The sequence below is a fragment of the Portunus trituberculatus genome, chromosome 25, assembly GCF_017591435.1.
Source record: "Portunus trituberculatus isolate SZX2019 chromosome 25, ASM1759143v1, whole genome shotgun sequence".
NCBI lineage: Eukaryota > Metazoa > Arthropoda > Malacostraca > Decapoda > Portunidae > Portunus > Portunus trituberculatus.
In genome coordinates, this window is record NC_059279.1 from 13,069,748 (window position 1) to 13,095,090 (window position 25,343).

Below are 25,343 nucleotides of genomic sequence, written 5' to 3' on the forward strand. Positions count from 1 at the left end.
TTGAGCACCGAGAATTACGAGAGGAAATCAGAAAGCTAAGTGAGGGGAAAAGTGCGAACGAAGTTCTCATCTTTGAGTTGAAGGAGGAGGTTAAGAGGCTTGGGGAGGCAGTGGAAAAATTAGGCAGGAGATCAGTGTTAGGCCGAAGGTTGGACCTTCTGAGGGCGACAGGGTGGCTTGGCCTCTGTCGGGAAGAGCAGAGTGGGGAAGAGGGAGCAGGCGAGCCAGACTGGGAAAGATAGTAGTCAGGATGGGCAGAGATGGCAGGTTGCGAGGGAAGGAAAGCGGAGGCAGTTAGGGAGGATAGGACTAAACCTGTTGAGTGTGAAAATAGGTTCGGTTTGTTGGAGGGGAGGGGAGGAGAGTGAGAGTGGAGTGAATGAAGTGGTTGTGGTGAGTGAAAGGAGAAAGAAGGGGGTAGAGGAGAGGAGGAGGATGGTTGTGCCTAGCACACCTCAGGTGTGTGTGGTGGGTGACTCTCAGGTTAGGTATTTAGATAGCACTTTCTGTGGGAAAGACAGGGATAGGAGGACGAATGTGTGTATGCCTGGTGCAGGTGTGAAGGCAGTGAGTGAGGAGGTGCAGAAGAGGGTTGGGGGGATGGAGAGGAGGGTGTAGTAGTTTTGCACGTAGGTGGGAACGATGTCAGAGCAGGTGGGTCGGAGGAGTTAGTGGCAAGATTTCGGGAAATGTTAGGCAAGATAAGGGAGAGTGGTAGGAGGTGTGTAGTGTCAGGAATCTTGCCTCGTGTGTATGTTAGCAGGGAATGGTTGTCTAGAGCCATTGGTGTGAATGATCGGGTAAAAGGGATGTGTAAGGATGTGGGTGTCAGCTTTGTGGATGTATGGGATAGGTTCTATGGGCGAAGGGATTTGTATGCTAGGGATGGTGTGCATCTGAGTAGGAAGGGTGTGGATGTGCTGAGTGGATGTCTGGAGGGGAGTTGGGATGGAGTGTAGGGGTGAGGTAGCAAATGCATTCCAGAAGAAAGATGCTAGACATAAATTAGATAGGATAAACAGAGATAGTGAAAAGATTAGGAAAGATTTCCAGGTGCAAATAGGAGAGAATAAGATTAGGATTCCAAATAAGGAGACAGCATCTAGGAAGGTAGCAGGACTTAAATGTTTTTATGTAAATGCCAGGAGTCTTAGGAACAAGAAGGACGAGTTATCTAGTTATATAGTTGAGGAGGACTTAGATGTTGTATGTGTCACAGAGGCATGGGTAAATGAGGAAAAGTTTAGGAAAATAGGAAAGAATATGAAGTAGATGGATACATTATGTATTTACACCAGAGAATTGGTAGGATAGGTGGAGGAGTAGTTATTTATGTAAAAAATCCTTCATTTCCAGTCAGGTTAATGGTATTAAGGTAGATAACAGAGTAGAGTCCTTATGGCTGGATGTTAGAGTAAACAAAAGTAAGGTTATTAGAGTAGGAGCTTTTATAGACCACCTAACCAGTCAGCAGATGTAGACAACCTTATGGTAGATGAGATAAATAGGGGTGTACTAGTCAGACAATTATCTTAGGGATTTTAATCTTAAGTCAGTAAACTGGGAGAGGATGGTAGGAGATGCTAGTGAAAATAAGTTTATGGAAAGTTTTCAGGATAACTATTTAGTGCAGATGGTAGATAAACCTACTAGGGGGAGGAAGGTTTTAGACATAGTACTAACAAATATTGAGCATTGTTTAAAGGAAGTTGAGGTAGGAGAGACTTTAGCAAACAGTGACCATCATATAATTAGATTTATCATTAATTCCAGTAGGGATAATATAGTGAATAAGACTAGAGTCCCAAACTATCAGAAAGGCAATTATGGTAGGTTACGTCAGTTATTAGGAGAGGTAAACTGGGAAGATAGTTTTGGAAATAAAACTGCACAGGAGATGTGGGATATTTTTAAGGTTGTAGTAAAGGGTATAGTGATGCAGTGTATCCCTTACAAAGATATAAGGCAGAGAAACAGGAAGCCATTATGGTGGACTCATGAGATAGGTAGCCAGATCAGAGAGAAGAAGAGGGCATACAGAGAGTTGCAGAAAAGTGGGAAGATGTAGATTTGATTAGGTACAGACAGGTCAGAGATGATTTGAGTAAGGTTATAAAAAAAGTAAAAGGCAGGCAGAGATAAAACTAGCTAGAGCTGGGAGTAAAGATCCCAAAAATTATATAGTTATTACAAGGTCAGTGATAAAAGAAATAAGGATAGGATTGGACCACTCAGAAAAGATGGTGTAGTAGTGGATCAAAATGAAGACATAGTAGAATTATTGAATGAACAATTTTCTTCAGTATTTACTAGGAAAGAATAGGAAATCCTGTTACAAACAGTGCGACGAGTAGTTTAAGAGCTTTAGAAAATATTGATATAAAACCGGGAATTATTAGGAAATTTATTCTTGAACTAGACGATAGGAAAGCTAGTGGTCCTGATGAGCTACATGCCAGAGTACTTAGGGAGGGTGTAGACAGTATTTCTGAAGCACTTAAGTTAATCTTTGAAAGATCACTTAGGTTTGCTGAGATACCTCAGGACTGGAAGTTAGCTAATGTTACTCCAATATTTAAAAAGGTAGGAAGGATGATGCGAATAATTATAGACCGATCAGTTTAACTAGTATAGTATGTAAGATACTAGAGAAAATCATTAAGGGTAGTATTTGGGAGCATTTAAATGAGAATAGATTAATTAGAGATACCCAACATGGCTTTAGATCAGGGAGGTCCTGTCTTACAAATTTGCTCGATATCTTAGAATATATTACCAAGGAGTTAGATGATGGAAATAGCATAGATGTTATATATCTAGATTTTAGCAAGGCGTTTGATAAGGTACCGCATAGGAGGCTAGTGTACAAATTGAGACTACATGGGATAGGGGGTAGGTTAGTTGATTGGATTAGTGAATGGCTTTCTGATAGGAAACAGAGAGTAGTATTAAATGGGGCAATGTCTGAGTGGAAGGAAGTGGTTAGTGGGGTACCCCAAGGATCAGTGCTAGGACCTCTTCTTTTCTTGGTGTACATTAACGATTTAGATATAGGAATTAGTAGCAAAGTATCAAAGTTTGCAGATGATACTAAGATAGCATGTGCAGTACAGGGTGAAAAGGACAATTACAGAATACAACGAGACCTGGACAGGCTGATAGCATGGGCAGACAGGTGGCAGATGGAGTTTAATTCTAAAAGTGTCAGGTTATGCATTTAGGTAAAGACAACACAAACTTTAACTATGAGATGGAGGGATGTTGGCTAGAGGCAGTAGAGGAAGGAAAGGATTTAGGAGTAGTGATAGACAGGACTATGAAATTTTCAAAGCAATGTTTAGAAGCAAGAAATAGGGCAAATAGGATCCTGGGTTTTATAAATAGAAATGTTAGTTATAAAAGTAAGGAAGTGGTGCGTAGCTTATATAATTCCTATGTTAGGCCCCATTTAGAGTATTGCATACAGGCCTGGTCACCCCACTATAGGCAGGATATCAACATGTTAGAAGCAGTTCAGAGAAGAGCAACTAGGATGATACCAGCTTTAAAGCGCCTGGAGTATAGAGATAGATTAAAGGAATTAAACATGTTTTCATTTGAGAGGAGATGTATAAGAGGGATATGATAGAGTTATTTAAAATGTTCTCAGATACAAACTACATAGATGTGAGATCTTTCTTTACCTTAGAGGAGGGAAGTAGGACTAGAAATCATGGCAGGAAGATTAGAAAGCAAGGCTGCAGGTTAGATATAAGAAAATATTTCTTTAGTCATAGGGTGGTAGACTTCTGGAATGCATTGCCAGAGACGGTTGTAAATAGCACTAGTTTGACAATGTTTAAAAACAGATTAGATAAGCACTTAAATTTATTAGATTTATAATTATGTATAGCGCTGCATGATAGTTTTTATAAGAAATTTACTATAGTTAAACAAGACATGATCCCCATGTATGGGGATTACAGATTGTAGAGGAATTCGATGCAGGACTTAGCCCTGTTAATGGGCCAAATATTTAGAATTAGTATATAATGTATTGTGTACTTGTAAGTGTATCTTTAAGTACTGATGACGAGGTCGCTGTGTGACTGATACAGGATAACCTAGATGGGCCCTGGTGGCCCTTTGTTATCCTATTATTTATGTTATGTTTATGTTATGCTACCTTCCTAGATGCTGTCTCCTTATTTGGAATCCTAATCTTATTTTCTCCTATTTGCACCTGGAAATCTTTCCTAATCTTTTCACTATCTCTGTTTATCCTATCTAATTTATGTCTAGCATCTTTCTTCTGGAATGCATTTGCTACCTCACCCCCTACACTCCATCCCAACTCCCCCCTCCAGACATCCACTCAGCACATCCACACCCTTCCTACTCAGATGCACACCATCCCTAGCATAGAAATCCCTTCGCCCATAGAACCTATCCCATACATCCACAAAATCTCACTTCAATACTGATACATTCATTACACTTGCCTGATCATAAGCTTGTAAAGCAGTTCCCTCTGCTTTACTTTATTTCTTTCCTCTTTCTTTTCTTCTTCCTTCATGGTGGTGAGTTTGTTGACACACGCCGACAATCCGTAACTATCAGTAGTCCTACTCGTACTTGTTTGTGTGCCTTGATCTTGAATCTTGATGCTACATGTGGCTCGGGATCGCTCCAAAGCCCAGTTTTGGATCGGTAACTCCTGTAAAAAAAAAAAAAAAAAAAAGGCAAGCAGGAAAAAAAAGAAGGCAAGCAGGAAAAAAAAACTATTCTATTCACTAGTTATTCTTTACCTATTTCTTGTCTGGTTGGGCTTCCTTGGAGGGATTACAAGGCTGCCATTCGTAGGGGAAATCTCCTACAGTAGGTGATTTTAGCCTAATGTAGGGGGTAGGGGATACCTACGGGGAAAATAGCAATTTGTAAGGGAAACTAGAGAGTTTATTGACAATATGTATGGGAATGTTTTTTTTTTTTTATTTTTTAAACACTATAAATATTTGTCTGGACACCCATTACAGTTTATATAATATGGATATATATATATATATATATATATATATATATATATATATATATATATATATATATATATATATATATATATATATATATATATATATATATATATATATATATATATATATATATATATATATATATTTTATAAACTGTAATGGGTGTCCAGACAAATATTTATAGTGATTAAAAAAAACCATTCCCCTACATATTGTCAATACTCTCTCTCTCTCTCTCTCTCTCTCTCTCTCTCTCTATATATATATATATATATATATATATATATATATATATATATATATATATATATATATACACACACTCGTATGACGCAACATGTGGGAGTATGGTGCAATGTGGCGAGGCGTTCCATTAGGACGAGAGTCGACCGCTTGTTCCCGCGTACATCGTCCAGTCTGACATGATGCGCACAGGTATTAGACAAGGCCGGGACCCAGCAGAGACGTGTCACGCGAGTTTGTTTCGGATTCGAAAACTTCACCGGCCAGTCGGTGACCTCCTTGCCACAAAGCAAAGGACCTTCTCGAAACTTAATGCTAACAAAACAAAGCTAAGGAGTTGCTTACCTGTACGTACCTTGGAGGCCATCATCAAAACTGCAGAAACCTTTCCATTGCGTGTTGATATAAACGCAAGGCTTAACCACTTGTACACCAATGCAAGAAATAAGTACATGGAAAAGTACACAGAAAATGTGAGGGACTCTGGTGAGGACTTTGAGTAATATATTTATTTTCATTTATACATGTGAAAAAAATGTTAATTTATATATGACTTTTTTGTTTGGTGGATTGGATAATATATTGAAGAAAAGATAATTTTTCGACACCAGAAAGTTTTTTTTTTTATTTCTTTTGTAGTAAAAGAATAAAACTGCAAAAAGTATAAATACTTTTATTTTCACACAATAATATATGCATGTACAAAAAGGAATTTTGGGATTGGCGTAGGTGAAAGTAGGGGAAAATGTGCACGAGTGGTAGGTGAAAGTAGGGGGAAATGAAAATTTTGAGTGGCAGCCCTGGGAGGGAACCATATGCACACAGTGGTTAGCACACCAGTCCAACAAAGTAGAATAACCAAAGCAAACAAGGGATGAAGACACAACTGGATCGTGTGCTATAAGCCCATAGCTATACAAAGACAAGGAGAATATGATGACAGTCATGGACTTACTATAGTCGAATAGTTCATCACCAAAAAAGTCACTGCATTAATTCCCTTTTTAAATGTACTCGAGGTTGACTGATTCAGCTGACTCAGCAGGGATAGCCTGACACCTCTGCATTATTATACTATCGTAATATTATAATATCTCATCCCCTTCCCCGGGGAGAAGGGAAAGAGGGGCGGGGGGAACGCCAATGGATTGTTTGCCCAGGGTACAAAACTATAACCATGCATGCAGGGACCGCCTCTGTTAATTTCTAGTAGTCTTCGCGATCCAGTTTCTTGTTTGTGCATTATGATTTCTTGCAAGCCTGTACAAAGCAATGCCATACTTAGTTCTGTAAAATCCTCTTCTTTTGTGTGAGTACTTTTATTTATTTTTTTCATTTGTTTATTTATTTATTTATTTATTTATTTTTTTTGCGAACAAGTTATCACTATCTCATCACCAAAAGAAATTAAGGCAAGATGACAACTCTAACACACAAAAGATATACAAAAGAAAACTTAACAACTAACAATTAATATCATGAAGCACGTATTTATGTAGCAAAATTACTATATAGCTTGACCGTTACTTCAAGAAATTACATTATATGGTAATTCTCTCTCTCTCTCTCTCTCTCTCTCTCTCTCTCTCTCTCTCTCTGTGTGTGTGTGTGTATGCCAATTTAGGATTCTATACTAATAAATCTCTCTTGTATATTCCTCGAGAGAGAGAGAGAGAGAGAGAGAGAGAGAGAGAGAGAGAGAGATTCTAAGTTTCACACACGTATATTCGATCTGGGACCTGCAAAGGGACTGACAACTAAATGTTTTTATTATTATTATTGTTTTTTTATTATTATTATTGTTATTATTATTATTATTATAATTATTATTATTATTATTATTATTGTTATTATTATAATAATAATAATAATAATAATAATTATTATTATTATTACTATTCTATGTTACCCTTGGCCAGCCTTCCCTTCTCACAAAGAAAAAAGTCCTTCGATTTCATTACTGGTGCGAAACGGACTGGTTAAAAACACTCTAGTTTGAATGTAGCCACGTGGAGCTGTGGATTCACGTTTGTGAAATGACTCCGTGAGTCCATAGTCCATACTGTGGGCGAAATGACTATTATATATTGTGGGCGAAATGTGACGAACTGGCATGTGGGGAGCGAAATGATGTACTCGTTAGGAAGTTGAAGAGCGTTTTCACGAGTTTTCCAGATAAGAGGTGCTTTAATTGTGTCCCAACTTTTGCCCACCGCTAGTCAGTGCCAATTTGTGCTTATACGTACATATATATGAGAATAGTTGTTATATTCGTGGGATTGGTGCATTCTGTGCCTCGGAATATATATATATATATATATATATATATATATATATATATATATATATATATATATATATATATATATATATATATATATATATATATATATATATATATATATATATATATATATATATATATATATATATATATATATATATATATATATATATATATATATATATAATACCGAAAGAAAATATTGAAAAAAAGAAACAGTAGAGCAGTATAATGAAACAACAACAACAACAACAACAACAACAATACTGTTACCGATATACCAAAATGATTTCGACACAATATCGGTAATACCGAAGCTTAAATTTCGGTATTCCAGTATACCGCTTTTCTTTGTACATCCTTATAAAGCTAGGTATTTGTTGTTGTTGTTGTTGTTGTTGTTGTTAAATGGAAAAGAAATCGATATTAAATGTGCAGATACCTCATATGAAACATCTACCAAGATATACAATGAAAAAAACTTCATGCACGGATTTATTTATTTCTAAATAATAAATCACAAAGTTACAATTTTTCTCATACTTACAGTCTACGTTTTTTTTTTTTCCCCTCACCGCTACTCTCTCTCTCTCTCTCTCTCTCTCTCTATGGCACTCCTTCGGCCAATGAGCTACGAGCTTTACCATCTGTGGCTTGCTATTGGCCAATGAGAGGCGTGGGTGCCTGCTGTGGAGGAGAGACTCGTAAACATAACTATTTTAGGTGGTGAAGGAGACGCCCACACCTGCTGCTGCTCTTCCACTACACCTGCTGAGGCTGACCACACCTGTGAGGAAGATAACATACGGTAAGAGGCTGTGTTATGTATTTGAGAGATGGATTGTTCTAAGAAACGAAAGGTGTCTATGAGAGGGAGATGCAACGGAGAGGTGGGAAATTTTGTGATTACATTCTATATCCGGTAGTGTGTAAGGTGGGTGAAGGTGAATCATATTTATTCTTATTAAACCAGTGATGAGAAATAAGGTGCTGGGGTGGGGAGATATGAGTTAGTTATCGGCATTATTTGCATTGTGGTCAGTATTATCCTTATTAATATTTTTGAGATAATTTTCCTTTCACTCCGCCTCCCTTATCAGTGAAGGAAGTTTTGTGTTCAGTGTGCTGTGGTATCGATTTCTGCAGCCCATAGGTGTGAGGGAATTTAGAGAGAGGCTAGTTTGTATTGACATTTAGGGTGTGGTCTGTTTGTTTACTCTCACCCTGTCTTATTTCAGGGAATAGTGCAGTTATGTTTGTTCTTATTATTTACAAACAGGATTAAGCTTCATGATATCGTCCTGTGATTTAGAGACATATGTTGTGAGGACTTTATGAAAAAAATAAAACTGAAAAAGAAACTGTTGTACTTTATGGATATCAGTGACATCAGATTTTGTTAGTTCAGCTTCACTCTGTCTTGTTCCAAAGCAATCAAAATAAGCTTGTTGCTATTATTGAAAGAAGGAGCAAGTTTCTTAGTTTTAATTAATCAGAATATGGGTACAAGTAAATGAAAGAGTATTGTAAAATTAGATCCACCCTAGTGTTCCAGGTCAAACAGTGTACATTGTTGTTACTCATTGAACATTGTGTGTTTCATTGTTGTATAATGTCATTACTAGGAATTGAGTTAGGAGATGTTATGTTGTATATGTCAATATTGAGAATTGTGTTAGAAAGTTTTATGTGACAGCTTAACTTTAAAAATGAGAAAAAAAAGTGATTGTTATTATGTATATAACAGTGCATTATGCAACATTACTTATCTTCAAAAGTTTATTATTATCTATCAGAATGAGATAATTTAGGTCTTTAAAATCCATCTCGGCATGCTAAAGAACATGACATGCTGCTAATTAGAATTTGGATTATCATTAAAATTTAACACAATGAGGAATAGCTACATGCATTATTAACACATTAGATAACCGGGAGATTAGGCTTCCAGGGATTCCCAGTCTTAGCTTCTGTATGGCAATTATTCATTGCCAATGTGAAAAGTTGCCCTATCTCTAGACATTTGTGCATGACAAATGATTTAAATCATTGTTGCTAAAGTCAGCCAGAAATTAGACGTTATAATTTCACACTTAATTTCAAGTACATATAATAGTAAGTAAGTTTAGGTCATTGTTGCTGTCATCCCTAATTATTCCTCTGTTACAGGATTGTTTGTAGATAACTTTGGAAAGATGCCTGGGTAAGTTGACTGTGTTGATGTTGTACTAATAGAGGCAAATTGCAAGCCTGGGTGTATTTTCTTCTGTGATATTTGTGTTGCGGTCTTTACAGCAGTAATTTACCTCAATGCTTGCTGTCACTGACATCCAGCAGGTTTGTAGCCTGAGGGCATGTGAACTTTGTAACACTATTACTGAGCTATGCTCTTGTCCTATGATTGGCCGACATAATATCATTTTGTTTTAAGAGATGCGCCAAATTAACATTTCATTCTTACCAAATGCCTTAAGTAAGACACAGTTAATACACTGCTCGGAAGGTTGTAGTGCTAATTCAAGTACATATCCATATATCTCAAAATTAAATGTGTTAGCTAACCAGGGAACAAGAGCATTGCTCATTGGCACAGTTATCATGTTTGCAAGTCCTCAGGTAATCAATTTGCTGGGCCACAGTTAGTGACACTAGTGTAATAGACTGGGCTCAAAGTTGCTGTGACAATGTTAGATACTATTTAAATTGCATTCTGTGGTATGGCTAAAAGTATTTTGTTGATTATGGAAACACAGAGCATACTATTGCATTTTCTTTATTTATAATGAAAATAGATTATTTTTACGAGATCTCACAATTATACATAATTGCTGTGAGTTGAATTCATATGGGGTGTGTCAACAACTTTGAGACCAGAAAAATGTAGTGCTTGATGGTCACACTTTCCTTGATTTCAACATTTTAAAACCTTAAAATTATGTATCCTTTAAGTCCAACTGCAATAGCTCCTAAAAGAAGATGTTAAGTGCAATAATGTTGTCATACTCAAATAAACTTTAAATCCCAATGGCTACTACTAACTCATAAGAAAGACAAAGGTTCCAGTTGTCTAATTTAAACCAGTTTTCAGTTTGGTGCATAAATAGTGTTTATTACATTGACACAGAAAGCACAGATTATTTTGCACATAACTAATCTATAACTGGGTCAGTGTTCTTTAGTAATTGACAAGAGTAGTAGTAATGCCATAACTAAGTACTCACTGTAGGCTGTATTAGTGTATGTACTGTACTATTGCAAACCAACATGTGTTGCTGCCATGCTGATGTATTGTTGAACTGTATAAGTGTAATGTAAATTACTTGTGAAGTAGTGGCTGTATGTGGCTTTTTATATGTTAACAGGAACTGGCAGCTCTTTGACAGTGAAAGTCAGCAAAGTTGGTGGTTTGATGTGATCAATAGTATTTCTCTATCCTCAGAAAATGTTATGAATAATTTGTGATGTTTTTTTATTTCTATTTTGTAAAGAAACTCATCATTAGGAAATATAGTTTTCTTGAGTATTGATGAATGTTTAACTTAGTGATGAATGATGTGTAGAGACTTGCCTTGTATTTGCTTATTTAGTAAAAATGTATTATACATTGTTAGCTCTGGTTTTATAGTAGTCCAGTAATGATGTGTGAACCATAGTCTAGATAAGAGAATACAGTGGAGCCTCAATACGTGAAATTAACTAGTTCCAAATGGCTGTTCGATTATCAAAAAGTTTGACTATCAATACCTATAAATCAGGTAATTCATTCTAATCTTAGCAAAACCTCAAGTTAAAAAAAATTCAATGTTTTTCTTATTTTGATTTCTACATCCTTCAAGTGAAGGCTGGTGATGGATAACGTAGAAGAGGATGGGAGAGGAGTGGGGAGGAAGAGGGATTTTGTTGAAAGACCAGTCATCATCCATGAAAAAGTCTTTGTAACTTTTCTCTTGATGTGATTCCTGTGAACCCAATAGTGGAGGGCTGTGGCTCACTAACACTTGCACTCTCATCAGATTCCTTATTTTCATTATTATCTTTGGTGCCATTATATGTTTCTAAATGAAAAACTACTGACCAAATACAGAAGAATGTTGTTTTTCTCAAGACTGCGGCAGAACTAGGAATGCGCACCAGTATTTGGTATACCGGGCTATTGGTATTACTGGTGATATCAGTATCACAATGGAACAATGGCACCAGTGAGGAGGGAGAGGACAGAGCTTTGTTTACAACCATATGTGCGACCATTCGATTAAAAGATATTTCAACCACTAATAAGCCTTTGGTGTTAATGTAAGTTTATAAATGAAAAACTGAAAAACTACAGACAGAACGCACGAGAATGTTATTTTGACAGTTGCTGCAGCATGACTGGCTTGGGGGGGAAGCCAGGGAGCCTTTAATTACAACCATGTGTGTAGACGTTCGACAATCTGGTATTTTTTCAAGTATTAAATTGAACTTTTGTGTTAGAGTATTGAAAAGCTCAACTATTAAGATGTTCAATTATTGAGTCTCCATTATACTTAACTGAACCTTTATAAGTCTGTCAATAGTGCAAAGCAAATTGCTTGGAAGGGAGGAATATTTAAATGAAGTGTTATGATACACTATGTGGCCACCAATCACACCTCTTTTCATTTGATGGGGTTAAACATTCAAAAAGCCTTTGGAAATTTCGGTTTGGTATTTGATTTATATTTCCTTGGCCTTGCATGTTTTTAGTGATGGACCTTACTAAATGAGATACATTATCATTGGCTGCAGCTTTCAACCTTCATACCTAGCAGTTTGTTTAGTACCATTATCAGCTTTATATAGGAGTGTAGATAACATTGTTCTTTGGTTGTGGTTCAAGCATATCATGCCTCTCAATTTGCATCTACAGATGCAGAATGGGATGCTAGACCTGTCACTCTTACCGAACACAGACAATTTTTATACTTATTGATAAGCAATGCTTAATCTGGATAAGGTAACAAAAAATAAGTAAAATGGTTATTTACAATGAATAGTTGAGAAAATTTTTTGCAAACAAATGAAAACTATCTTATGTTGCACCAATTTTGCTGACTTCTAGAGTATAACATGATCTGTAGATGTTACTGTTATTTGGTAGATGATTTTGATTCTTTTGACCAAATATTGTTTTATAGATATAGTATGTGTATACAGAAGTACAGTATGTAGAAAAATTGTGTTTAAAAAATTTTTTTTAACAACTTTTTTCTTTTTTCTTTATCTCCAAAGTGCTATTTATGTAGGGATATCATAATATTTGATTCACCTTTGTATTTATAAGTTGAAGAATTATTACTCTGAGTTATTTCATGCATGGCAGATAATCATTTCACCCACAAATCCTATCACCTCACCCATGTTTAATATTTACTACCAGTGTATAGTAATCATTCTGCTCACACTAAGGTAAGTTTGCCCTCAAAATGTTCAGTATTTTTATTCATTCACATGACAATTATAGAATTTTGCAAAATTAAAAGTTGTCTCAAATACAGAATCTCAAGTAATGTTTATATATATATATATATATATATATATATATATATATATATATATATATATATATATATATATATATATATATAATTTTATTAAATACTTGCATATGGCTAAGTATAAAATTCATAATTTCATTTGAATTTGTGAAATTATATTTATAGAATAAGAAAGGTCACATACTACTACATTTATTACCTGCTGAATAGGCCATTGAGATTGAGCTTTCAATATTTGGCATGTTGATGTATGACCCTCATATATTCATCCCCACCGCCACCCATAAAAAAAAGGTTTGAATTTTAAAATTGGTCCAGTTGAATCTCTATTGGATATGACTTAAAAGGAAAGTTGTTTTGATTTATTCATTGACTTGTGCCTTCATGGTAAATGCAGAATAATTTTGGAAGGTTGTCATGGTTAGACATCATTTTGATTACAGAAATCCGTTCAAATTAACTTACATGTGATTATGTGATAATTTTGATAGTACGCACACTCATTTGCTTTTTAATTAGGCATACTGGTTATATGACAAATGTGATCTCTGTGGGCTTGACACTTTTGTGTGGGCAGATTGATCTGTGTGTGTGTGTGTGTGTGTGTGTGTGTGTGTGTGTGTGTATTTACCTAGTTGTAGTTTTACAGGGCCTGGGCTTTATGGTGGTGTGGCCCCGTCTCCATATCTACACTTATCCAATCTTACTTCAAAAGTATGCACACTCATTGCAGACACTACTTCTTCATTTAAATTGTTCCACGTCTCAATACATCTTTGTGGGAAATTATATTTTTTAACATCTCTCAGACATCTTCCCTTTCTCAGCTTTTTACTATGCGATCTTGTACTTTGAATGTCATATTCTTCTCTCAGGATCAGTTTCTCATTATCCACTTGGTCCATTCCGTTGATCAATTTGTAAACTTGTATCAGATCCTCTCTCTCCCTTCTTTGTTCTAGGGTTGGTAGATCCATAGCCTTTAGTCTCTCCTCATATGTCATCCCTTCAAATTCTGGAACCATTTTTTATAGTTTCTCCAACTTCCTTATGTGTTTCTTTTTATGAGGGATCCACATTACTCCTGTATATTCCAATCTGGGTCTTATTATAGCACTTATCAATTTCTTCATCATTTCTTTGTCCATGTAGTGAAATGCTATTCCAATATTCCTTAGCAAATTATATGTCTCTCTAAAAATTCTATCAATATGGCTTACCGGATGATTGTTTTCTTCCATCGTCACTTCTAGGTCCTTTTCCTTTTTTACTTTCTCCAGTTCTACTCCATCTCCCATCTTATAGATTCCCACGGGTCGTCTTTCACTCTTACCCATTTCCATGACATGACTTTTGTCCACATTGAATTTCATTTCTGTGTGTGTGTGTGTGTGTGTGTGTGTGTGTGTGTGTGTGTGTGTGTGTGTGTGTGTGTGTGTGTGTGTATTTACCTAGTTGTAGTTTTACAGGGCCTGGGCTTTATGCTCGTGTGGCCCCGTCTCCAAATCTACACTTATCCAATTTTTCTTCAAAGCTATGCACACTCTTTGCTGACACCACTTCCTCACTCAAACTGTTCCAAGTCTCAACACATCTTTGCGGAAACTATATTTTTTAACATCTCTCAGGCATCTTCCCTTCCTCAGTTTTTTACTATGCGATCTTGTGCTTCTAATGTCATATTCTTCTCTCAGAATCAGTTTCTCATTATCCACTTGATCCATTCCGTTAATCAATTTATAAACTTGTAACAGATCTCCTCTCTCCCTTCTTTGTTCCAGTGTTGGTAGATCCATAGCCTCTAATTTCTCCTCATATGTCATCCCTTCAAATTCTGGAACCATTCTTGTAGCCATTTTTTGTAGTCTCTCCAACTTCCTTATGTGTTTCTTTTTAAGGGGGGTCCACACAACTCCTGCATATTCCAATCTGGGTCTTATTATAGTACTTATCAATTTCTTCATAATTTCTTTGTCCATGTAATGAAATGCTAATTCAATATTCCTTAGCAAATTATATGTCTCTGAAAATTCTATCAATATGGCTATGTGTGTGTGTGTGTGTGTGTGTGTGTGTGTGTGTGTGTGTGTGTGTGTGTGTGTGTGTGTGTGTGTGTGTGTAGCTTCTTCTGTCACCAGCACCAGGTCTTCCTTGTCTATTTTTTCAATATCATTTACTATTTTATACATTGTTATTAGGTCTCCTCTTTCTCTTCTATCTTGTAAGGTTGGCAGTCCCATTTCCTTCAGCCTCTCTTCATATGTTAGGTCCTTTAGTTCCAGCACCATCTTTGTAGCTATCTTGTGGATCCATTCTAATCTTCTTATATCTTTTTTAGAGCTTGGTGACCACACCACAGCTGCATATTCCAGCTTAGGATATATCATGATCGTGATAATTTTTTTCATCATATCTTTGAATTGAAATGCCACTAATATTAGTCAACATTTTATATGCCAATCCAAATATCATAACTATGTGTTTTTTGGGGTTCAGATTTTCCAGTATAATCACTCCAAGATTTTTTTCCTCTTTAGTATTCATTATTTGTTCCTCCCCTGTTAGATAGTTCCATACCGGTCTCCTCTTATTCTTTCCTAGTTCCATAATGTGACATACCTTGGCATTGAACTCTAATTTTCATTTCTTGCTCCACTCATAGATTTTGTTTATATCTTCCTGCAGCAGCAAACAGTTCTCTTGGGCTTTGATTACTCTTAACAATTTTGCATCTTTAGCAAACAAATTAATATAACTTTACCCCATTTTGAATGTCATTTACATATACTGTACCTGGAACATAATGGGAGCTTACACTGACACTTGTGGCACTCCACTTGTTACTTTAGCCCAAGATGAGATGTATCTCTGATCACAGTTCTCATCTTTCTGTCCTTCAAATAATCCCTTATCCAATCTAACAAAGTTCATCTCAGTTCTCCTATGCCCTCTAACTTCCAAAGTAGTCTACTGTGAAAGACTTTATCAAAAGTGCTTTTTATGTCCAGGTATACTGTGTCCACCCATCCATCTCTGTTTTCCAGTCCTTCTATTACTCTTGAGTAGAAACTTAATAAGTTTGGCTGACATGACCATCCTGTCCTGAACCCAAATTGTCTGTTCGATGTGTGTGTGTGTGTGTTTGTGTGTTTTAAGTCCAACCTGACATGATATCCATACATGTAAGATGATATATGCACATACAAAAAATATTTTGCATATGGACTAGCAACATAGCTTGAAAAATAAATAAGTGAAGAAACTTAAGGGTGTGGAAAGTAAGAATTTCAAAATGAATTGGTTTCTCCTCACCTGAGCAAGGAATCGGAGCTGCACTGAAGCCTGAAGCAGGAAGTATAGGACAGTATGTGGCATCTGCTCTTATCATTCAGATAACATTCTTTTGATAGATAACCACAACATACAAGGAAAAGAAGTTACTGTGCAATGATGTTGTGAATGAATAAGTATGTGTGTGTGTGTGTGTGTGTGTGTGTGTGTGTGTGTGTGTGTGTGTACCTAGTTGTATATTACAGGGTTTGAGCAGGGCTCATAGTGACCTGTCTCCATATCTATGTTTATCTAACTTTTCCTTAAATTTATACACACTTTCTGCTGCTACAGTATCTTCACTCAATCCGTTCCAAATATCCACCGTCCTGTGTGGAAAACTAAACTTTTTAATGTTTCTCGAACATTGACTTCGTGATCTTCTTGGAGTGTCCTCTTTTTCTCTTACTTCCATCCTCTGTCAGTGGTACCAGATCTTCCTGGAGTGTCCTCTTTTTCTCTTACTTCCATCCTCTGTCAGTGGTACCAGGTCATGTCTATCTTTTCCATATGGTTTACTAACATACATCGTTATTAGAATTCCCCTTTCCCATCAGTCCTTCAAAGATAGTAGTTCCATTTCCTTCAGTCTTTCTTCATAGGGAAGATCCCTTATATCTGGCATCATCTTTGTAGCGGTCCTTTTAATTCTTTCTATTTTCTTGATGTCCTTCTGTTTGTATGGTGACCACACCACTGCTGCATATTCTAATGTAGGTGTGTTGTGTGTGTGTGTGTGTGTATTTACCTAGTTGTAGTTTTACAGGGCCTGGGCTTTATGCTCATGTGGCCCTGTCGCCATTTCTACACTTATCCAATTTTTCTTTAAAACTATGTACACTCTTTGCTGACACCACTTCGTCACTCAAACTGTTCCAGGTCTCAACACATCTTTGGAAACTAAATTTTTAACATCTCTCAGACATCTTCCCTTCTTCAGTTTCTTACTATGCGATCTTGTGCTTCTAATGTCATATTCTTCTCTCAGGATTAGTTTCTCATTATCCACTTGATCCATTCTGTTAATCAATTTATAAACTTGTATCAGATCCCCTCTCTCTCTTCTCTGTTCCAGGGTTGGTAGATCCATTGCCAACCCTGGAACAGAGAAGAGAGAGAGGGGATCTGATACAAGTTTATAAATTGATTAACAGAATGGATCAAGTGGATAATGAGAAACTAATCCTGAGAGAAGAATATGACATTAGAAACACAAGATCGCATAGTAAGAAACTGAGGAAGGGAAGATGTCTGAGAGATGTTAAAAAATTTAGTTTCCCACAAAGATGTGTTGAGACTTGGAACAGTTTGAGTGACGCAGTGGTGTCAGCAAAGAGTGTACATAGTTTTAAAGAAAAATTGGATAAGTGTAGATATGGAGACGGGGCCACACGAGCATAAAGCCCAGGCCCTGTAAAACTACAACTAGGTAAATACAACTAGGTAAATATACACACACACACACACAAACACACACACACACACACACACACACACACACACACACACACACACACACACACACACACACACACACACACACAACACACCTACATTAGAATATGTTAGGTATGTATGTGTGTGTGTGTGTGTGTGTGTGTGTGTGTGTGTGTGTGTGTGTGTGTGTGTGTGTGAATGTTTGTGCATGCATCAGTACATGTGTAATAGATGTCTGTTAATATTTGATGCCCCTCCATACTTCAACATTAAGAAAACTGATGTAAGAAAATGAAGTGCTAGAATTTCTCTTTAAGCTATTTCCAAGATATTACTTAGACCGTGATGGTTTGGGTTTTATCAGGGCATCTCTGATAAGATTGTAGCAGTAAGTTACTGATGATTGTGGACTCAGTTTTAAGATATCACTGTGAAGGAAGCACTACTGTGATAGCAGCTAAGAGTGGTGTTAAACTTATTAAAATGAGAAAATTCAAGGACTAGAGCTGGAAAAAATGTACTAGAAATTTATAAGAGTATTGAATGGTGACCAAATACTAAGTTTTACAGCAGCATGATTTGGCTTTAAGAAAATATGGAAGCCTTACCATCATCTATGAATTGGAGGCAAAATTTTGAAAATTTGTCCATATTAAATATCTCACTACATAACTGTCCAAGGAAATAAGCAGTTATATTTGTCCAAAGTGAAAAAATAATAAATTTTATACATTCAAGTCATATCCTCAAGAAAATTATTGTCAGACTTCAGGATGGAGAAGATAACACTGGATGTCCATGAAAGCAGCCTCTTCATACGACGCAAGAAAGCAGCAGCTCAAGGGCAAGAAAGAAATAGCAATACTTCCCTGCATCACAGCACTTCCCAGCCACAACACCACACCGCTTCTTCCCACCATAATGCTCCGCAAACTCTTTCCCAACATGCTTCTCTCTCCCACTACAAGAATCCCCATCCAGTTCCCCAAGCTCATCCTTACTCCTATGTCACTCCTGAAATGCATCCTCAACCACAAAATGCTTCCTTCCACTACATCACTCCCCAGTCTCTTCCACAACATGATGTTCCATCCTTTGACACTACTCAGCAACTCCCACAGCCTCACACTGCATCTTCTCTACATTCACCCTTCCAACACAGCTCTACTCTTCATCATCCTAATTCTTCCCAGAAAATTCCCATCCAGAGAACATCTTCAACAAACCCAAATCCTAGTCATTCCCCATCTCGACCTCAGCACCTCCCATTGAAGAACATTGCTACTCCTTATCCTTCACATCCATTTCCATTGCATGTGAATGAGTCACCTTATGGTGTTCCATTGAGAAGCTCAGGACCTCAAGCAAGTTATCCTGATGATTTTACTAGGAGATTTCCTCCTAATCCCAAGGGCACTCCACCCCCCAAACCCCCAAGGCAGATGGACTTACGACCTGTGAATCACACAGGGGATGTACACTTGAGAAAGGAGGTAAAGGATAAGTACCTTGCAAATTTAGACTACGATCTGGCTGTAAATGATAGCCCACCAGACTTCAGTCCCCCACCAATTGATGCTAGAAAGGAAGATAAGTAAGTGTTATGACAAACTGAATTTTCCTGAATATTATTAGTTCTATATTAAGTGTTTATATATACAGTATTTGTTTGTTTCCTTTCTTGATTTATTTTAGGATGATGTCTTTTGTGTTTGCAGTAAGGACTGTAAAACTCAGTTTCTTTCTCAGGTCAATTTAATGGCTTTGATTCTTTACATAAGGAAAAGTTAGGTATGTATGTACGTATGTGTATACATATTTTTGTATCACACTTAAGATAGATGATTATATATATCACTGACTACTTAGCTATTGTATTAAGATTCTATTGTATTTTACATATTCATACATGGTAGGTTGCATCCTTCAGTATCCCTAGTAACGATCCATCAGTGTAACTGATTTGAATATAGTATTTTTGTTATCCAAGATGTTCTAATAAGGCATACTTGTCTCATTGCTATTCTCTCACTTACTTTATTTTTATAACCTTATTGGCAGTATATGAAGTTATGAATTGTGTTGAAGTATATGACTGTAAATGAATCAGTGAAGCTTATCAGAAGCTTTGTTTAAGAAGTATTGGAAGTGTTTTCTGACAGGTACTTGTTTATGAGATTGTGTTCTTAACCTCTTGAAAAAAAAAAAAAAAATCATCTACCCATGTACAATATGCAATAAATGTCATGCAGTACAATATATTATGTCACTGACGATCAGCCTTCAGGTTCAGTTCCTAATGTGGAAGATGGTATAAATTTTTGTTTGTGTGTGTACAGAAGTGATTTAGAATAGAGATTTTTGTTTATGTGTGTACAGAAGTGACTGAATGAAAAAGTTGATAAATTATGTAGACAAAAGTTTTATACTTTGTGGTGCTATCAGATTGTAAAGTAATGAGTGTGTATCAACTTATTTAGCTTTTAATGATTAATTCTTCAGTTAAGTTGTGATACCTGAAACAGATTTATACCCAGTACCTCATAATTTACAGTAGGCTACGGATGAATTAAGGAATATAGTTACTGAATTTAAAGACTAATACTTAACAGTCATTTCAGATGTATCCTCATAACCAGTTACTTTTGGTAACCTCTAGCCTTTTATTTTAAACCTTGATGTGATAAGGGCTTTTTGTTGTAGTAAACTATTTTTTTTTTTTTCTGTTAATCCATGTACAGTACATAAGACAAATATAATAATAAAGTGTTGAAGATGAAACTCTAAAGCACAGCCATTTTACTAAATTTCATGACTTATTCTAAATTATTATTATTATTATTATTATTATTATTATTATTATTGTTATTATTATTTATTTTATTTTTTTTTTATTTATTTATTTTTTTATTATATTAAATTTTTAGAGCTGTGCATAGAAAAAAACTCAAAGGTATAGAGTCAAACAGTGGGAGGGAATAATATGAGGTAACTGTTATATGTGAAGATTATTATATTTTTCTCATGTGGAAAAGAGATTGACAGAAAAACACACAAATGAGAATCCTGCTTACTTCCAGCATAAAGAAAATTAAAAGTTTATTGGGAAAGTTGTACAAAATATTGGGAAACTGAGCTTCAGAAGTTTCTTGATGCTTCCATCTGATGATAGAATGAGATGGAATACATTTATGTTTATGTTTGCAGTTAAAGTGAAAGGAAACCAGAGTTGTTTCATCATTATATTGTTTGTGATATGATAAAAGTGGAGGGGTATGATTTTGGTGTCCTTTATATGGTTATATATTTACCTGATATAGGCAAGTGTGAGGTAGTTATGGGTGGAGAGATTATGAAAGAAGTTAGTTAAATATCTCCATTAATGTGGTGGGATGGACTGAGAGATGATAGGATAAAGATATGCATGTCATAGGATCACTTTCAAGAGTCATGGAAGAGAGAAATGTGTCCATGGATGTAAAAAAGAAGTTTAAGTTTAAGAGTATTTTCCAGCCAACATTATTGTATTCAAGAGAGATCTGGGATTGGTATAGGGTAAATCAATCAAGAGTGTATGCTGTGCAACTTTATCAGAGAGAGTTGCATGTGAAGAGACACAGGTGGTCCTGGTTACTTTTATGCCCTGGGCAAACCTTCCATCACACACTGCCCTTCCTCCCTCCAAACCCAAACCCAGACCCAAATCTCACCAGTGCACAAACACAAGACTTATATTATTTATGTTATTTTATTACACGTAATATTAAATACAAAACTTTAACAATAAATGAAAAATGATAGAATAAAAATTAATAAGGTAGCTAGATGAATTAAATAGAGTATGTAAACACCAATGTAAATTGCACAAATCAATCCTTCATCACACCAATACATATGAATAAAATAAAATGAACGAATAAATACGTATATTAATTTCATGAATTAAATACAACTTATCATCCAGAGGTCTGTCTGTCCTCCACCCCTCCCTCCCCCTTACTTTTCCTCTGAGAGTGAGACTCACAGGCACAATTTGATTCCTTGCTCCCCCCCCCCCCCCCGTCATTGCCTTTTTTCTGACAACCTTTACACATGACTCAGCAACAAGTTGATGTGATAGTAGAGGTACCCCAGCAACCACTATTCCAATTTGACGTGGAAATTAGCAATATTTTTGTTGAAAACTTTTTTTTGAGGGGCACAGGTGCACTCCCAAATACTAGATATATGTGACAAATGTGAGTTATTCCATGATTTTCCTGGAAATATTGAAGCAGGCATGGTCAACAACATAGGTTTTATTTCCAGGTTATGATAAGCCACTTCTGACTTATTTCAGTCAAGAAAGTTGAGGTTTTATCAACAGCTTACATAAATAAAGAAGCTGTAAAATGGGAAGTCATTAATTGAGAGCTGTAGATATTTTATTTATTTCATTTATTGTATCTCATTACCTAATTCTTAAAATAACTATCTGAAATTTTTGTCTGTATTTTAGTTCTGCATATTTGTAAATTAGGATAACAGAAACACTAGTTTATTTGTGACTTCTGTAGTTGAGAAATTGAAAGTTCATTAACCAAAATAAACCTGTACTATTATATATTTATTTATTTGTTTCTTTATAGATAAATTTTGTTTTTATCTTCTGGTTTGATATGAAGTTGATTGTGTGTTCAGAGAGGCTGAACGATTTGTGTTAAGTATGTCATAGATGAAATGCATAATTTTGGTGTGACCTTTTGCATTATATTGACCTAGAAATAATTATTCTTCCTGATCCCTCACAGCCTGCACAGTATGTCCCTTGACGCCATGTCCTGCACCCGTTGTGGGGACGGGTTTGAGCCACAGGAGAAGATTGTCAACTCTAATGGGCAGCTGTGGCACACTCAGTGCTTTGTGTGAGTTTCTAGCTAAATAGTCCAAGACAATAAGTCAAACATTACTGATATTTTATGGTATCTTTATTTTTATTTCCCTGAAGTATTTAATTCCACATTATTACTTTTTTATATAATATTTCTAGAACATTTTGAAAATGAAAATATAATTTTTTGTGGGAAGCTATAAGAATACTAGATAATATCATTGGTTACTTAATTTGTAGATGATGGAGGGGTTTGATTTTGCTTCATGTGCATTTCTTTGAAAGAGTATTGATTGTATTTTATGTGATAAATGCAGTTATTTTACCACCTGAATGCTCCTGAGCAAGGTACCATTTTCACTAAAGTGACTAAACCATGCTGTCGCATTGATTAGCTTTACATGTTCTTGTGTTGTTTTAGAAGATGTGGCTGACTGACTTTGTATTCTTACCATATTCTTATTTACTCATTTATTATTTTATAAGATGTCATAACTTACAGGTGAAAATATATAATATATTATCTTATGAATGAATAAGTTTTGCTTGGAATATAAATTCAATTTCATGCATATTTTAAAACAAGGTAGAAATATGTCATGTCAGCCAATTAGTGTGTAATAGCATTGCTCATTGTGGCAGAGTCCATTACATTAAGTATTCCTCAGAACTGATGATTGTGAATCATAGCAACTTATTGTCACATTTATAATATCACATATTTCTTCTTTGTATGGACATTATGATACAAACAAAAATCTATTCCATCTGCACCTCATGGTATGATGATATTTAATATTTGCTATAACATGATTCCTTTTATTGTTTGCATATTCTGTCAAGTGAACTACTTTTGAAGTCTTTGTTTGTATCATCAGTCATGATCATGATAAGTAATCAGCTAGAGTCTATACATATTCCACAATCAGAATATACATCTGCTCCATCATGCCATAAAAAGTAATTGGTTGGTGATGTGGCTGTTTTCTTCAGGTGTGCCCAGTGCTTTCGGCCATTCCCCGATGACATTTTTTATGAGTTTGAGGGAAGGAAGTATTGTGAGCATGATTTCCAAGTGCTCTTTGCTCCATGCTGCAACAAGTGTAGTGAGTTCAACTCTGTGGCTCTCTATTTTATTTATTTGTTCATTTATATACCTTTTTTCTGGTTGCATTGTGGAAAATTAAGTCATATTGACTGTGTGTGTGTGTGTGTGTGTGTGTGTGTGTGTGTGTGTGTGTGTGTGTGTGTGTGTGTGTGTGTGTATTGCCTCTCCAACAACCCACCATTCACAATTTTTTCCAATACATGCAAAATCTTTACATTCTCAAGAAAGATTGTTCCATTTAATGAAACTATATTTTCATGTGTTTGTGTGTGTGTTTTAAGTTCCAGTGTTTGTTATTAATTGAATTACAAGGGAGTAAATTGAATAAATATTGGAGCATGAATCTAAATTTTTCTTAGACTTTGAAAGGAAGGACATAAAAGAAGCTTAAATGAATTATAGGATAATCTCTTAACTCAATTTGAATATAATGACACTGTCAATCCATTCCTTCTCTCAGCTGCCTCTATATTGCAAATTTAGTATCTCATCTGTGTAATTTTCTTGCTGTTCTGCTGTTGCATTAATTTATCATCCTTATATTACCTTTACTGCCCATTGCTAGTTTTTTCATATAGTTGGAACTTGGAATGGTATCCATACAGACCCATTGCAATTCTAACTCTGCTATCACCTGACAGATGAATTTATCATTGGGCGAGTGATCAAGGCAATGAGCAGCAACTGGCACCCACATTGTTTCACCTGTGAACTGTGTCACAAGGAGCTGGCTGATCTGGGATTCATCCGCAATGCTGGCCGAGCTCTGTGCCACGAGTGCAATGCTCGTGTCAAAGCTGAGTCCCAGGGGAAGTACATGTGTCATAAATGCCAGTAAGCATCTGAACATTCCTCAGATTAGTAACATTAATGGAAACTATTAGTGATGTATGTATCTGACATTCAGGCTTTATAATGTGTCTATTTTTTTTTTTTTTTTTTTTTTTTACATTAATAAAAATGTCTGTAACTGCATCATAGGAAAGAAGGAGAGAGAAAGAGATTATGATTGAGTGTAAGTATTTGGAACTCATATTCCTCTGCCCAACAGTTCCACAATTGATGGACAGCCTTTGAGATGGAGGGGCGACACCTTCCACCCTTACCACTTCAACTGTGCTTCTTGTGGGATAGAATTGACTGCTGATGCCAGAGAAGTCAAGAGCCGTCCAGGATATACTGCCAATGAAATGGTGAGGAATGTGGTCAGGGTAGATTAGGTGAGGCAAGGTTTTGGGTAAAGTAGTGTGATTTAGTTTTTGATCACTTTATTTCATGCTAGGTTAAGTCAGGTAGGTTGGATCAAATTGTGTCAGATATTTTATGCCAGCAAAGTATGTATTTTGTTGCCACACAAAAGAAATTTAAGGAATGGCCAGTTATTGATTCATTAATCAGCTTTTGCTTAATTAAAAGAAGCCACAGTCATTAGTAATCCTTGGACTGCGTATAAAAAATGTAACACTTGTTACTTCATTTAAGTAATCATAGACAATTTTATAGAGCAAAAAATAATTACAGACATAAAGAGGTGTGAACTACT

General features: G+C 35.9%; 2 protein-coding genes and 1 long non-coding RNA gene across 8 annotated transcripts in view; 1 reads left to right on the forward strand and 2 right to left on the reverse strand.

Moving 5' to 3' along the window:
- LOC123508788 (cleavage stimulation factor subunit 1-like) overlaps positions 1-4,690 on the reverse strand; it is a 43,085-nt gene extending 38,395 nt beyond the window's left edge. Inside the window, exon 1 of one of the 2 annotated variants that reach the window (XM_045262702.1) lies at positions 4,482-4,690. In XM_045262702.1, the coding sequence (XP_045118637.1) occupies positions 4,482-4,555 (74 nt within the window). In that variant the 5' untranslated portion in view covers positions 4,556-4,690. The remainder of the gene's footprint in view (positions 1-4,481) is intronic. The other variant, XM_045262703.1, reaches the window with a different exon arrangement.
- Positions 4,691-5,914: 1,224 nt separating this feature from the next.
- Positions 5,915-8,214, reverse strand: LOC123508565. The gene is made up of 2 exons (XR_006675962.1): positions 8,087-8,214; positions 5,915-6,515 (listed from the first exon to the last, which is right to left on the reverse strand). It is a non-coding gene; the product is annotated as an uncharacterized LOC123508565 (long non-coding RNA).
- LOC123508564 (LIM and senescent cell antigen-like-containing domain protein 1) overlaps positions 8,213-25,343 on the forward strand; it is a 70,088-nt gene continuing 52,957 nt past the window's right edge. For 4 of the 5 annotated variants that reach the window (XR_006675960.1, XR_006675961.1, XR_006675959.1 and 1 more), the window contains exons 1-5: positions 18,062-19,416; positions 22,613-22,726; positions 23,686-23,798; positions 24,442-24,634; positions 24,852-24,993. Coding sequence is in view for 2 of the 5 variants with exons in the window: in XM_045262328.1 (XP_045118263.1) it covers positions 18,596-19,416; positions 22,613-22,726; positions 23,686-23,798; positions 24,442-24,634; positions 24,852-24,993 (1,383 nt within the window). In the remaining 3 variants the exon portion in view is untranslated. Of the gene's footprint in view, positions 8,348-9,708; positions 9,743-18,061; positions 19,417-22,612; positions 22,727-23,685; positions 23,799-24,441; positions 24,635-24,851; positions 24,994-25,343 lie in introns of those variants that run through there. The other variant, XM_045262329.1, reaches the window with a different exon arrangement.